General features: G+C 49.1%; 1 protein-coding gene across 9 annotated transcripts in view; it reads left to right on the top strand.

Annotated features, from left to right (window-relative positions):
- The window catches only part of LOC146495656 (AT-rich interactive domain-containing protein 1B-like), a 199391-nt gene that overhangs the window by 131900 nt on the left and 52595 nt on the right, over nt 1–14896 (top strand). For all 9 annotated transcript variants that reach the window (XM_085143727.1, XM_085143720.1, XM_085143722.1 and 6 more), the window contains one exon: nt 14143–14440. In XM_085143727.1, the coding sequence (XP_084999853.1) occupies nt 14143–14440 (298 nt within the window). The remainder of the gene's footprint in view (nt 1–14142; nt 14441–14896) is intronic.

The raw sequence follows: 14896 nt of genomic DNA, 5'->3' as shown, positions 1-14896 counted from the left end.
GAAATCATCTTAAGTGATTTACTATAAGCGTCGCATAATCCCTGAAACACACACAGATAATAACGTGTTGGATGCACGCTGCAAGCATCTGCCAGTGTGTCTGAGAGTGTTTCAGGAACGTTGCAATGGCGTCGTGAACCATCAAACATCCATAAACCCATCAGAGATGGCGCTCGCGTTCACGGGAAAGGATCACATTGTGACTTTTGTTGCCGCTCGGCGTTCCCGCGCTAATAACCGAGCCGACCGCCTCGTGAAGCAGTCAGCAACGTCGCCTGATCCTGAACGCACCCCTCCTCTGCTCTCCTGAATCTGATCACACGCTCGTCTGTGCTCGCAGCGAGCGCAGCGCCATCTCCTGTCGAGCTGCGACGTTGCACCCAGGAAACAATGGTTGAAAACTGGCCTCGCTGTTTTCTTCTCCTCCCCTCGCCTGCTTTGCATTTCTGCGCATAATAAATTGCTTACATCTAATTATTCAATATCTCAATTATCAGAGCTGATAGCCTCACGGTGCACCTCCACAGCTTAAATTTACAGCCCTATTCTGCAAATGTCTAAAATGAAATTAACTTTTTACAAGGTGTCATCTGTGGCTTTTAAGTAGTGAAATTGAAGCCCCCCACCTCCCACACACACACACACACACACACCTCGTAATGAGAAGCCATTATTAGGCCGTGATTGGAGCCAGGGCGCTGATATTAAAAGTGGCAGGAGAGGCAATATCGCCGCAGTTTCTAATACCCTCGTAGATATGTCATATATTTTAAGACAGCTGCTCTGCTATTTATAATTAATAGCAATTTAGTCCCAGCAAAAATTGGAAGACAGCTAACAGAAGGATCTCGTTCCATTAAGTGCAGATTCAGAATCAATGTCAAAGGGACACTGTGCAGTTTTTGAGTGGGTGGTCCAGACTCCACGGAGCTTATATAAATACCACAAAGCCCATATGGTGCTCCGTGCGTTTCCCTTTGATTCGGTGTAAAAATAAGTGCAGTACAAACAAAAGAGGAATGAAGTTGGCCTCTAAAGACACATGAATAAAAATAATCTGTCTTTATTCTCCTGCCTCACAGTCATAAATCACTCCTTCCCAAATGACAGTCGTATACGCGGCACATCACTGTGGCAAATGGCTCTATCTTATAATAGCAACGTAGCACATGGCAATATTATCTGCTGCCGAGTATTGTAGTGCATGTGTCTGAGCGCCGTGCCCCGGAGCGCTAGCCAGATTACACCGGCCCAGCGACAGTCTTATAATAAGACTCGCCCATTAAATCATATCAGCGCTGCTTTTTATAGGCCAACACCTCAGCGACGACACTATGAAAGTGTCTGTCACGCAGAAACGTGTGTGTCAGAATGTGTGCGTGTGTCTGGGAGGAGACGCGTGTGTGTTTTACCAAACGTCGCTGGCGTTTGAGCTGCTCGCCGCAGCATCTGACAGCGTTTCATCTTCTCCCTTTATTAGATCAGCCTCGCGCCGCTGTCACCTCTGCTTTCCCCGCGCTTACATCACACGCGCACTCACGCCCTCGCGCGCACGCAGCCGGGCGGCCATTGGCTCGCCGGCTACGTGAGGACGTTCTGGTTGGCTGGCCGGTGTCTGTTCCGGGTAGAGCGCGAGCATCTGGGATGGCATTCGCACCAGAGTGCGAATATGCAGCCTGGAAGCTCGACTCGTGTGAAGTGTAAATAAGAATCAGCGTATTTATAGATGTGTATTATTTCGCAGGTCAGTCCGGCCTCCTGCGTCCTTATCACCGGCGCCGTTTCCTGTTGGAAGTGTTGTACAGTGAACCAATCACTGACGAGCTTTTTGCTTTCTACTCTGAGACAAAGACTAAAACAAGTGTGCAGCACGAGCACGATGCTATCTGCACCAAAATGTTTTGTGTTTCTAAAAATCCAATTATTGCAGACGTCCTGAGGGCCTGCTGTGTGAATTTACCAATTTGTCAAATGAGTTCAAATGAAAATATTAAATTAAAAATGACAACTTTGGCATATTTCTAAGATTAAGCGCGTCCTTTAGGGCGGGCGCTGCGGATTCTTGGCAGAATCGAGCGCTAAAAACAAATAAAGCCAGAGCGGTTAATTGCCAGAGTTGCCCTCGTTCGACCTTTTTTAGGACAAAGTGAGATTAGCAGATCGAAGCGCGTGGCGTGCCGCTCTCGCCGCTGTCTAAGCGGAGCTGTCACGTCACGTTTGTCGTTCCTGACGGATGACGTCGGCGGATGTCTAACAGGGAAGAGTTAAAGAAACAATCCTGCAGAAGACGCAGCAGCTCAGATTCTTTAGGACGAAGCAGATTGACGTGTTTTTGTTCCTCTCACTTTATCCGCTGCCTTCTGAGGGACGCCTTTCTGTACCGTTGCATGTTTGACGCGGCGGCGCAACACTGAAGTTAATTCGGAGGGTGCGAGCGTACGCTCTTTTGTCTCTGACAGCTTTGTGATTTCTTTCCATATCCTCAAATTTTTGATTTGCTTGTGTTGTCACTTTCCGTTACGTTTCTCCGTGTCTGTGTTCGTCGTGTCTTTTAAACGCAGAGCCCTGCTCTGAGCGTGCTCTTTAAAATCGTCTGTACCTGTTAAGATGCTGCTTAAATCAAATATTAATATCTATCAGCCTTTGAAGATGAAGAAAGAAAAATTAGGTGATTATATATTTGCAGATTCTGGCCAAAAAAAACCCTCCCAGTGATCCACACTGTGGGATTTAATTGAAATGCATAATTGCATTGTGATTCATGCTAATGCAGCGGTGCAGACATGCACACTGCACATATCTAAGCAAAAATCACCTGATCGACAGGCAGAGACACGGACGCAGGAGCTGGCACATCAATCCTGACGGCGGAGCATGCCGCACATACAAAACGATACAGGATGCAGGCAGAGACGGACAGGAAGGGCTGCTGACAGGCACAGACGCATGCAAACACACGCAGCATCCCAAGGCCTCGCCGCATCTCGCTTAATCCAAGCCGTCAGTCGGCGCTCGGGGGGGCGGGATGCTGTCTTTTGATTGTAATTGCAAAAACCGGAGGCAGACGAGGGAGAGCCGCGGATGTCGATAGGCAGGTGGAGGGACGAAGGGATGGATTCCTCCTGCCTACCCACAATCCCCCGCTCAGCACGCCGCGTGACTTTGTGTCAGCAGTTTGTCTCGTGCATAGCTAACGACGGCTCGAGTCTGCCGCCGCCGCTCTCGTTCGATCTCTGTCTCTCCATCCTCCGGTCTTCAGCCGAATCCCCGACAAATGAGATTTTGCCCGAGGTAGATGGGAAGGCGGTATGCGCGGCGAGGCCTCGTTCTGCCCGCCTGTCTGTTTGTTAAGAAATCTCACAAGCCGTACAGCACCCAGAGGTTTCTCTGCTTCTCTTTAGCCTCCTCTCCCTTAATTCTTTCTCCCTCTTCCTGCCGTCTGGCTTCTAATTTGAGTCGGAGGCCAGAATAACTCACAGCTGTTTTAATGAAGAAACGGGGGAAAAGGGAGGGGAAGGGAAAAAGGAGATTGGGGAGGAGGCGTAGAGGGCAAGGACAGACTGAGCAGCGCGAAATTGGATGGAGAGAAAAAAAGCAAAGATGGAGCGGCTTTGGAATGAAAAAAACAACGGCTCCTCCAATTAAGGAGAAGTTTTTTTGTTTTGTTTTGTTTCTTTGGTCATGGACAGTCAGTCACACTTGCTTTTGTTGAGTGTGTGATGAATTACACCCCTCCACTCCTTCTCCCTGCCTTTGTTGTGGTGCAGCTCCAGCCATTTGGACCTCCTGCAATATTTGCGCTGTGAATTCTCCATGCCTGTTTACCAACCGGGCTTCTTTTGAACTGGCATAGAGAAATGGCTTTTTGAAAAGTCTCTTTGATGGTGAGCCCAATTTGTTTTCACCACTAAAAAGTTTGTTTGAAGGCCTGAAATGTGGGCTGACGAGGAGGGCGTGTCCTGAGAGGGCCGCTGTCTGTCTGTCTGTCTGCTGTAATAACCTCAGATGACTTGATCGACCTGAGAATCCTTTATTCCTCTGTCAGCAGCCAAAGTGAGCGGCGGTCATTTAGAAAGCTCCTCGTGAGCAGAGATGGGCAGTAACGCGTTACTGTAATCCGATTACTTTTTTCAAGTAACGAGTAAAGTAAGGGATTACTATTGCAAAAACGGTAATTAGATTACCGTAACTTTCCCGTAGGAACGCTGCGTTACTGCGTTACTAAAACGTGATTTTTTTGCGAGAATGTCTCATGACAGTGACGTAAGCGAGTGCGACGTTCGTGACAACAGCTGTGTGCAGATCAACAATGGATCATATATCGAGTGCAGAGAGAGTATGAGCGTGCAGCGTTTAAAGCGTGGAAGTACTGACCTTACTTTGAGTTTGATTCCATAAAAAGTGACAAAAACATTAGTGTCCGTTGTGCGTGGGAAGAAAACTTCTTTTTACAGCGAAAAAACCCTAAACTTCCAAACAAGCACCGAGTAGCTACGACGTAATGGGAAACTCACAGAGAAACTCGCGGATTCTTCCACTGACCGCTGCACACCTGCACCAGGGTAACCCTCCGCCTACCCCACTCCTGCTTTACAGGTGAAAATAGAGCAACAGGACCGCTAGTCTTTGACTTTATTTATTTTCTGCTGTGTTTTACTTGCATCTATTTGAAAGACTGAGTGTAAACACACAAAATATTTTATTTTATGAGCTGGAATGTGCAGAAAATAGGTTTAAATGTTAAACTAATTTCTTCCAGTCAGAAAATGTTGCAGATAATTTAATTTTTGCTTGATGCATAAAGTTAAAAGATTAAAACTAATAAAACAAGTTTTAAAAAGAGACTTTTCCATTTGATTACATTTTGTATGATGATTATGTAGAAAAAGTAGAATTGGGCTGAAAGATCTATCACTTTATCACCTATTCAGGTTGTAAATCGTGTTTTTAAAAAGTAACTAAGTAATTAATTACTTTTGAAAATAAGTAATCAGTAAAGTAACGGGATTACTTTTTTGGGGAAGTAATCAGTAATTAGTTACTGATTACTTTTTTCAAGTAACTTGACCAACACTCCTCGTGAGGATGCACGGATACTACAACAGGAAAGATGGAGTCATCCGCCTCAAACGGCCACAAACTCGTGAACGCAGACTCACAAACATTCACTCAATTTATACTTTTAGCAGAATTATTTTTATATTTTGTTTTGCTCTTTCCAAATTACTAATTTATGCAAATGAGCGCATAATTAATGAGACGATTTACATATTTAAACGTCCCAGAAAAGTTTAAATATTCAAATAATTCTTTTAATTTTTGTGGCGACATTTTTCACCTGCTCGTCTCCTGATGAATACGGAGACAGATCAAACATGTCCCCTCAGGACTTTACTTTATTTTTCATTCTCATAATCAGCAAAAGAAAAACTGTGGGCACATTTTTGATTCAAGTTTTTGGGGTCAGTTTCAGTTAACATCAGCTGCTCCGTGAACAAATCCTGGATGCACGTTCCTCAATCCGAGCTGCAGAATGATCCCAGCTGAAGGTCAAACTGAGCAAATATTCTTCCCCAAAATAATCAGTGATCGCTGTGACGCTGCAGCACATGATGCATTTACAGATCAGGAACTCTTAGTGTGCACAGATCACCATAACACACGTCTCCAAATTCCACCGTTCCCGTTATTGATCGGCAGCTCGGCTGATAGATTTCCGAGGCAGACGCGCTGACAGGCGGAACGTCCAATGGGGGAAGAGTTTAGCCATGCACCAATCAAGCCAGGCTCTTAAACCAGATCCCCCTCCCTCCCCCCTGTTTTGATCAGAGTCATTTTGACAGTGATGCAGCGCAGGGCCGGCTGGCTGGCAGGAAATGCCACAGATCCCCCGAGAGTAGAGGAATGGTGGATTAAACAGAAAAAGACACAAAAAAAGAGAGAGAAAAGGAAATCGATGTTTCTGTGGACGGCGAGCGCCGGTAAAGGACGCTGCCACTCGTGTGTTTTCTGTGGTCTCTGTTTGAACTGCTTCGTCTGCTCTGCCCCATCTGTGGAGGTTAAATTGCACCAAATCATCACCGCCGTCATTCCCCGCACTGTCCCTCTCCATCCCCTCCCCCCAGGCTCCGACTTCCTGTCTTTATTTCTTGCAGCTTCTATCAAGGAGAAGTGTTTCATCTCTCCAAAGCAGCAGTAAACCTGAAAAGCCACAGAGGCGGCGCTGGCTAGCGTTGAACTGGGTTGGGTAGAGTAAACACAAAGGCACGGGGTAAAAGAAAGCAGCTGGGGAAACACAAAGGATGGAGCTGCAGACGGCAACTAACCTCGCCTGGGTTTCTCTGATGTTCTTTTGCACGTGCACGCACACACACACACACACACATTACTGTCAACCCCTCGTTCTCCCTCTCTCTCTCCAGTCGTCCTTTTATTTGTCATGTTCAGAGGACAGCACCAAAGCATGCGAGGAAAGGGAGGTTACAGCGTATTAAAGGAAACGTTGTTTGACAAAAATGGTCATTCCCCTTTCAGCAGGAAACACACAGCCTATGAAGCTGCTGCACTTCAAAGCTGCCCAGAAAACTTCCATGAAACGACTCTGTCTGCATCTAAAGGGGACAGGCGAGGGATTTTCCCCCCAGTGTCTCAGCGCTCTCTCTCACAGCGTTCTGGGCCGGTCCTTGTTCTGCTTTGTTGCCATATAAAAGGAAAAGGGTGTGAATTTAAAAGCTTTCACAGAAGACTCCCAGGCAGGCAGGAACACGTCGCTCCGCGTTACCTTGGGCAGATCCGTGCAGCGAGTCGCTGGCACGGAAATAAAACATATTACTGACGTCAGCGATCGTGAAGCGTCGAATCCCGCTTGGACGCCAGCAGAGCTTTGATGTAGACGTGACATGTGGAACGAAACCTGTGTTTTTATTACTGACCCGTTTGATGAAAGATATCGTTTAGAAACAACGTGGCCGAGTCTGAGAGGCCGAAGCAGCTGCTACGTGCGAATTAGTGAAGAGCGAGGACGAGAGCGTTGCAGGGAGAAGTTGGGTTGTTTGGACGTGTTAGTTTGAAGTGAAGAGTCTGCAGTCGGGTGGACTGTCTCCCCGACACACACACACACACACACACCCAACCTCTCCCCCCTCACTCCTCCAATGGCCCTGTCGGTGTGCCAGGGCGGGTGATTACCGACGCTCTCCCCCAATTATGGGCTGATTATTCCGCCGCGCTCTAATTGACTGGGGAGATATGCAAATGGCTGTCATTTGGGATGATAAAGGATGCGGGTGCTGGATGCCCCCTGCATTATTTAGCCTCGGCTGTACGCAGCGTGAAGGATGTGGCGTGCGCTTTAATTGCTGAGGAGAGAGAGGTTAAGCTGAACGAGCAGTTGAATTAGAAATGAGGAATTTGGGCCCCGTTATTTATTTCTTTATTTCACTCTCCTTCCATCTCTCTCTCACACACACACATGCACACACACACACACACACACATGCACACACACACACACACACACATATGCACACTGTGTGTCATGCGTTGTTTTTCAGCTCTCTCTTGGGTGAGTGGAGAGGTGAGGAGGGGGAGGGAGGATGGCAGGATGTCATGCTGGAATGCCATAAATAAAAACATTAGCAGAACCAATACGTGCAGAACAAATAGGGTGTGTGTGTGTGTGTGTGTGTGTGGCAAAGTGTTTCTGCACAGTGTACCAGGGGCACGGAGAAAAGCTGTCGTACCATATGCACGAGGAGTGTGTGTGTGTGTGTGTGTGTGTGTGTGTGTGTGTGCACTAAGGACTAAAGTGTGAAGAACCTTTGTGGACTAATAAAAAAAACTTTCAGCAGCTCTGACAGTGAGCGTGCTCGGCCGCCGTTAAACCGCCGCAGCATACCGATGGCCGAGTGAAAGGTGGCGGTGTTTGCGGCGTCTTCCACTTTGTACCTGAGCAAAGATGGCCGGCCTCTGTGTGCATTTAGCCACTTAAAGGATGATGTCGCTCGTTCGAATCGCTTTCCCGTCATTACGCCGGTGCTGGGAACGGTGGGGGGCGTTAAGTGAACACGACCCAGTGGCTAAGCACTTGGAGCTGCCACAGCTCGGCATATTATCAGGGGGAATCGGAATGAAACTCAACGCTAATCCCTCTGGTTTGGAGACAAGCGGTGCTAGATTTGGAGCGTCTTTAACAGCTTAGGGGTAATAGGGCCTCAAATGTCCCTTTCAAAGTGGCCCTCGCCGTATCTCCGCAGTATGAGAAGCTTAAGAGCCGGGCAGTTATCACTCAGCGAGCCCCCGTCCTATCTTACGACAAGCAGTAATTGTTAATTTGGTGAAATCGATGTCAGCGTCGACCCCCAGCCCAGCGACTCGGCTGGTATCCTGTATCGGGCGTCCGCGCGACTCTTTGACCCCTTAACTCCAGGACCGCTCTGAGGTTTTCATCCCGGCGCCGGTGCTGAAAAACAAAGCTCTCGTTGGCTCTTATCAAGATGCAGCGGTATCATCAAGAGATTGTCGCGGCTTTGTGAAGTGAGCAGGAGTGAAAAGAAAAGTGCTTTTTAGTGCTGCGGTGGCTCTCCTCTGCACAACTTTGGGAAGCCCTGAACGGTTTGTTCTTAGGCGTCTTTTGTTCCAGCAAACACAGACGGAGAGCAAAGGGACTGTCTTTAACAATGTAGACTTCCAAATAGTGCAGGCTGCTCTTTAAACCGCAAAATAGTTCCTCTGTATTCACAAATTGTGGTTCAAACTAGCGTTTTGCTCAGTAATACAGGCCTCTGTCCTGTGAACAGCGTGCAGAGTTGCTTCTGCATATATTTACATCAGAGCCGGGAATCATCGCTCCACCTTACAAATGCAGCATTATGACTGCTTAGGAAACCTAATTACACCTAGAACAGCTCCGCAGCATGCTGCCCAGCAGGCCAGGTGTGCAAGAAACACCTGTACACCTGTAAATGTTTGTGCATCAATCTTAACATCACATCCTCGCCGACTTTAAGCGTCCTGATCGTTGACTGGATAGAAAAGATGAAGCGCCAGCAGGAAAAGTTGTTTGTGAACGTGCAGCCTCGGTCACAGATTACAGTAGGAGTGAAACACATGACAAAGTAGGATTTAGGCGACTCGGTGTTTGCAAATCAGATCTGCTCGCCTGTGACATCTGGTTGGTTTTACTAAATGCACAACTGGAATCCACAGAGCTGATTCATGCATGATTCTCAGGTCACTATCCTGATAAAACCTTCATGCAAACCAACATGGAGGATGTTATGCAGAGTATCCTAATGTGCTTTAGCGTAACTCCCTAAATACCGTGCTGTGCTCTGACTGTTGCCAAGTCATGGTCAGTGGAGCCGTGGCGGTCCAGGGCAGGCGTAAATGACTGGCAGTTTGAAGCTCAAGGCGCTCGAGACTCATCCTCGAAGCTCGCGGCACCAGGCAGAGGTCTGCGGGCTGGCACGCTAACATATTTCACTGCCTGCTGGGTGCTAGCCTAAAGCCCACATGGGTTTTTGGCAAGCCCGAAGCACGGCAAACATCTCGAGTTCCCCCGAGTGTATTTGGAGTCTCGGCGTCTGCCTCTCGTCCTCACAGAAGGTTTTACTTCGATACCCTCGGGAAGTGGCAGAGACTCTTCACAAACTCTTATCTTCACAAACACGCACATAAAGACATCAGCACACCCACGTGCACGTATCCTGCACAGTCCTGCGCGAACCAAAGAGAAATATTAAAACGGCGGCACGGTGTATGATGATGCGCAGCTAGCGAGCGTCTAAATAATCTTCATTTCTATCAATTCTCATCATCGTCACCAATTACCATCATCGCCGCAGCCTCGGTACACATTCCAGCTGATTGACATCAGAGAGGGAAATTATGGAGTGGGTGTTATGTTAAATCTTCCTCCACAAAGTGTCTCTCGTCTTCTCGTTCCTCTTCTTATTCCTGTGCTTAATAGCACTTATTGAAGGGTATTACGGTTTGGTGCTCTACATGGGGCGTCGCATTAAAACCCTCTTTCAAACACACACACGCGCAGACATTCAGCAGTCCATTTGGGTTCATTTGCATGGCATTTCATTTGGATTTTGCCTCAATCTCCGGTTTGGGGAGCGGATAAAAAAGCATCTTTGTGTAATAGTGTTTCCTCTTCGTCTCCAGTGCACCATAAAGATAGAAAGTACTGCGGCCGGAGCCGATAAACGAGCGCGGCGCTGCCGTGAGAAGACCCGTCCCTCAGGCCTGCAAACGATAACTATTGGAGTTAATTACAGTTTACATCATCGTATTTACCCAGAGAAGAGAAACGGAGAATAAAACCGGCCTCCGAGCCCGCCGAGGTGTTATTCCAGCGCACGCTGCGGCGCGGCGAAGCCGAGCGCGCATTTTTTTCAAGGTTTAACATCATAATGGATTTCACTCTTGACCTGTGAAAGCGGGTCCTGTATGGATGTATAGTCACACCGGTAAAAAACATCAGCGCTGTAATGAAATGCACACTGAAAAGAATTCAAGGTAATGTTCACGTTTCATTGAAATGATACTCGCGGGAAAAGGTTTGATCGGTTCTCTTTAGTCTTTTACACGTCTGAAGAGAGATGTTCACGGCACAAAAGTCCGCTGAAAGAACCGATAGAAAGTATTCCCACAGCCTCCCCCAGCGCAGCGAAGGACTTTCGATCTGTGGTGCCAACAGCATTAAGAAGTGACATTTAAATAATTCAAAAACATCATTTCCAGAAAGAGTCCCCGTGAACACTGCTGACAGCTGTTCTCTGATTATCTATAGTAATAGGAAGCCTGTTTCAAGAGATGTTGCTGCTGAATTTTTAAAAATGTAATCCTTCATGTGTGCAGATATTTCACAACCTGTGTGCCCAGAGACTCTCGCAGCCAGATCAAATATTTATGTGTAGTAAATCGACGGAGCTGACCGCTAACGACGAGTGCAGACGTCCGTGTTGGACCAGAGGAGAATATTAGAGCCGTGTTCTTATGTTTGGTGGAGTTATAAAAGTTGAAGAGAGAAGGTTGTTTTTGTTGCTGTGTTTGAGTTTGTGTTTCAGGCTCGGGTTAGCTGCAGAGCCCGGAGCCACGCTGCACCTCTGACTGGGGCAGACAGAAAGAGGAGAGAGGCTAGTTTCTCCACAGCTCTGTTTTCCTGTAGCCCACAGGAAGCTGCAGCCATTGGCTCCTCCCTGTCTAGACAGACAACCACATTTGCACACACGCTCGCTGCCTTCCTCCATAGCAACTTTGATTAATTCCCAGTGTGTGGTGAGAGGAGACAACATCAGCACCATGGTCAGGGGAAAAGGCCTGCAGTCTGCTGGATGTGACAGCTCCCTGCTTCACACTGATGCCTTCTCCCCTCCCAGGGTGTGTGTGCGAGTGAGAGAGTGAGAGCAGGTCAATAGTATGAGTGAGGAACGGGGGAGTGTGTGTGTGTGTGCGCGCTGCCTCATCTGTCCCCTCGGCCGCATCAGTGCTCAAGCATGTCTTGCTGTGACAGGCCGGCAGCCTGTGTTGCTGTCACGCACACACAAACACTAAACGAGCGCGCAGGCAGGCGCCGACACCAGCGAGGTGAAGGGTCACGAGCGACTGCCTCTCCAATGTTGTGTGAAATGTGTAGATGGCGGTCTCGGCCCATTATGTGTGTGTATGCGACCACATTTACGCGAGCGTGCGTGCGCGCGCGTCTCGAGGCCGGGCGGGGGGGCATCTCAAAGTAACTGGTTATTATCACCTCAATATTTTTCTTATTATGACAATTACATGCTCCAGGAGCGAATTAAGCGATACAGGACGCCAAGCGGGAGTGGTTGACAGCTATTTGGAGACTCAATGCACAGAGCAATTTGCAGCCCTGAGCCAAACAAATTGGATTTGGGCCACTTTGGATCGGGGCCCCAGATTGTTGGGCGTTTGGATCCCCCGACCGCGTGCCTGCCTGGCTGGTTAACTCGCTGGCTGCCTTTGATTCTTTGCAGGTAGCACGCAGCCGCGTGAACGCTGACGGTGAGGTCGTTGATTAAAGCGTCCCTTAAAATGTGCGCTTCTATAGTAAAGCGCGCCCGGCTTTTTGGGCTGCACAGTGCTTCTTCCTTTTTGGTCTCGGGCCACGCAGCTGTGCTCAAGTGTGTGTATAATCCAAATGAGCCTAACAGTCTTTAAACGAATTACTGGTACGCATTTTCCCAGCCCGAAACTGCCACTGGAAAAGCTGGCAACAGCTCCCAATTAGGTGAAATGCAATTATTCCCATCCATTCACACAATTAGCCTGTGGGTTAACAACGTAGCTGTACGACCGACTAGCTCGGTGTTTTGGAAAAGCCATCGCCATGGTTACATCAACTCTCACGGTAACCCCGCCGTGTCAAACGGCGCGGACCCGAGGCAGCCGGTCAGCCAAAAAATAACGCTGGGTCCCATTGGCGGAGGCGGCGCGTTACATCACTGCGCTCAGAACGCTGGCTGACGTGATTGGCCGGGACACAGAGTGGTACCATGGGCGAGGGAAAGAAAAGGGAAGGAGAGAGAGCACGAGAGAGGAAAGCAAGTGCCCCGTGTGCTCAGTTGAGCGGGGGTAGATAATGCCAGGCGACAGGCTGGCAGAGCGGGTGGGCACTCGCAGCAGCATGATGGAAAACAAAGGCTTTGTGTGTCAGCGCCGAGATCGCATTAACCAAAACAAGCAGCCGTGGACAGACTGCCACACCGACTTGGTTGTCAGTTCCACAGGCTAAGCCACGCTTGATGGATGGAGCGAGATGGGGGACGCCTGTCTCGGGTTTTGAGATTTTACACGCTGGTAGAGGAAGAAAAAAGTCGTTTGGCTGTGACACAAAGAGCCTCTGCTGCAGATAAACTCCGAGCACGCGGCTGGTTTCAGCCCACGTTTCTCCAGCTCGCTCTGACATATGTAGAAAAACGAGCTTCGTGCTTTCTTTACGTGAACACAATCTGAAAATATGCAAATGAGCCGATGACCAGCCACAATCAACACGTCAGCACATCTTAACCATCGCCAGTGTCAGTAGGAAAGCTGTAAAACTTCCTAACAACTTCCAAACTGGTGCGTGCTGGTGTGAAAAACAGCAAAACCCCTAAAAGTCATGTGCAGTTTCTGCACCCAGCAAAACCATCGAGTGGCTCGACTGGAACCATTTTCACACAGTGTTTAAGTAGACTGGACCACATCACAGCAAACATGTCAGACAGCCTCTCTGCTCGTAGGCGTAGATCTGGGTTTGTTCACCGTGTGTGCGGTGACAGGCGTGGCCGTGCACGCAGGGCTCAGGTGCTTCACGAGTACATTGGTCAACAGGCCGGGTGCTGCAGGTAGGATCAGCTGGCGTACACCCTTCCCCTTCCCCGAGCAGGCACCAGCCAGAAACCGAGGTCGTTCACAGGTGACTTCCCCCACAGATATCTACAGCTGAGCCGGCGTCCGAGCGTGCGTGGCGTGTGGTTAGCAGGCAGCCATCACATTCCATCACAGCTCATCACATCACATCTGGTCTTCTCTTTACTTCCTTCTCTCCCGTTCCGCCGTCCTTCCCGCTTCCTGCACACCTTTGTGTTGTCAGGATCCTGTCAGCGATATTCCCGGGGATTCCCTGGAATTGTTTTAGAGTGGGGGGTATCTGCTAAGTGCACACACACACACACACACACACACTCGCTCTCCTCACCACAGGGAATGCAAACTGTAATATGAACTCACCCCTGGTCTGAACCAAAGCCCATTACAATTCATTTCCACCGCAGCAGCCGGTGTAGCGGTTTCTCCTGTGGGTGTTTCCTCTGCCGTGTTAACCGCCGTCGTCACTGCAGCGAAAGTCGCTCCCAGAAAAGCCACCAGCTCTTGTTCGCGCACACGCAAACCAAACCTTTAATCTTTTAACCTCTGCACCTTATGAAACCCTGTGAAATATGTTGCATTGTTAACTTTTGGTTGTAAAGGAGGATTTCGCAGCACAGTTGTGCGTTTCTGACACGCAGGTGGAAACTTTGCGCTCGCTGAAGCTCACATTTACGTTCGCCACCTGCTGCACGTCAGCTCTCATCACATGCTCGAGCGAGCTTTGTAAATACTCACTGGAAGTCTTTTCTTCTGTTCCAGGATCTGTCCGGCTCCATTGACGACCTCCCCACCGGGGAGGCCGGCCTGGGCTCGGCCGTTGGCGCCGGGGGCTCCTCCAGCAGCAGCAGCAGTAGCCAAGGGGAGCAGGGGAGCACCGGTAACCAGGGACAGTCCCCCTTCTCCCCTCACGCCTCCCCCCACCTCCCCAGCCAGAGGAGCGGGCCCTCTCCGTCCCCCGTCGGCTCCCCGGCCGGCTCCACTCAGTCCCAGCAGTCCCGCTCGGGTTCAGGCCCCATCTCGCCTGCCAGCGGACCCTCTGCCAACACCTCTGCACCAGGTAGGCTTCCCATCAGAGACAGTACGAGCATCCGTATCCTCATAATCGAATCTCGTCTTGATGAAATGTGCAACTTAGAGTTGATAATTGTATTAGTTTAATCACTGCAAACAAACAAAAGTGTCACTGACAGGATTTGCAGCTGAAAGCAGACGCCGCGCCGCGTTTTACATCTTGTACCTCCGTCGTGGATTCCCTGGGAAGTTTCCTAAAATTGCTTTACAGCTTAAAGGGAAATTGCTTTGTGCCACCAAACGAGGCTGTTGTTGGGAAGCAAATTAAAAAAACTGTCAAAACACGACCCGGGCCGTGCAGCCGTGCACGCTTTGACAGCTGATGAAGACGAGCAGCTGTGACATCACTGATTGGGGCGTGGCTAGATGTGTTTAGACGTTTCCGTTTGGGTTTTTTCTGTGCAGCGTCTTTACAGCAGCTCCGTCGCTGCACTTGTTGCTT

Source organism: Neolamprologus multifasciatus, chromosome 19 (assembly GCF_963576455.1).
Source record: "Neolamprologus multifasciatus chromosome 19, fNeoMul1.2, whole genome shotgun sequence".
In the NCBI taxonomy this organism is placed as follows: domain Eukaryota; kingdom Metazoa; phylum Chordata; class Actinopteri; order Cichliformes; family Cichlidae; genus Neolamprologus; species Neolamprologus multifasciatus.
This window is presented reverse-complemented; position numbering and strand designations above follow the sequence as displayed.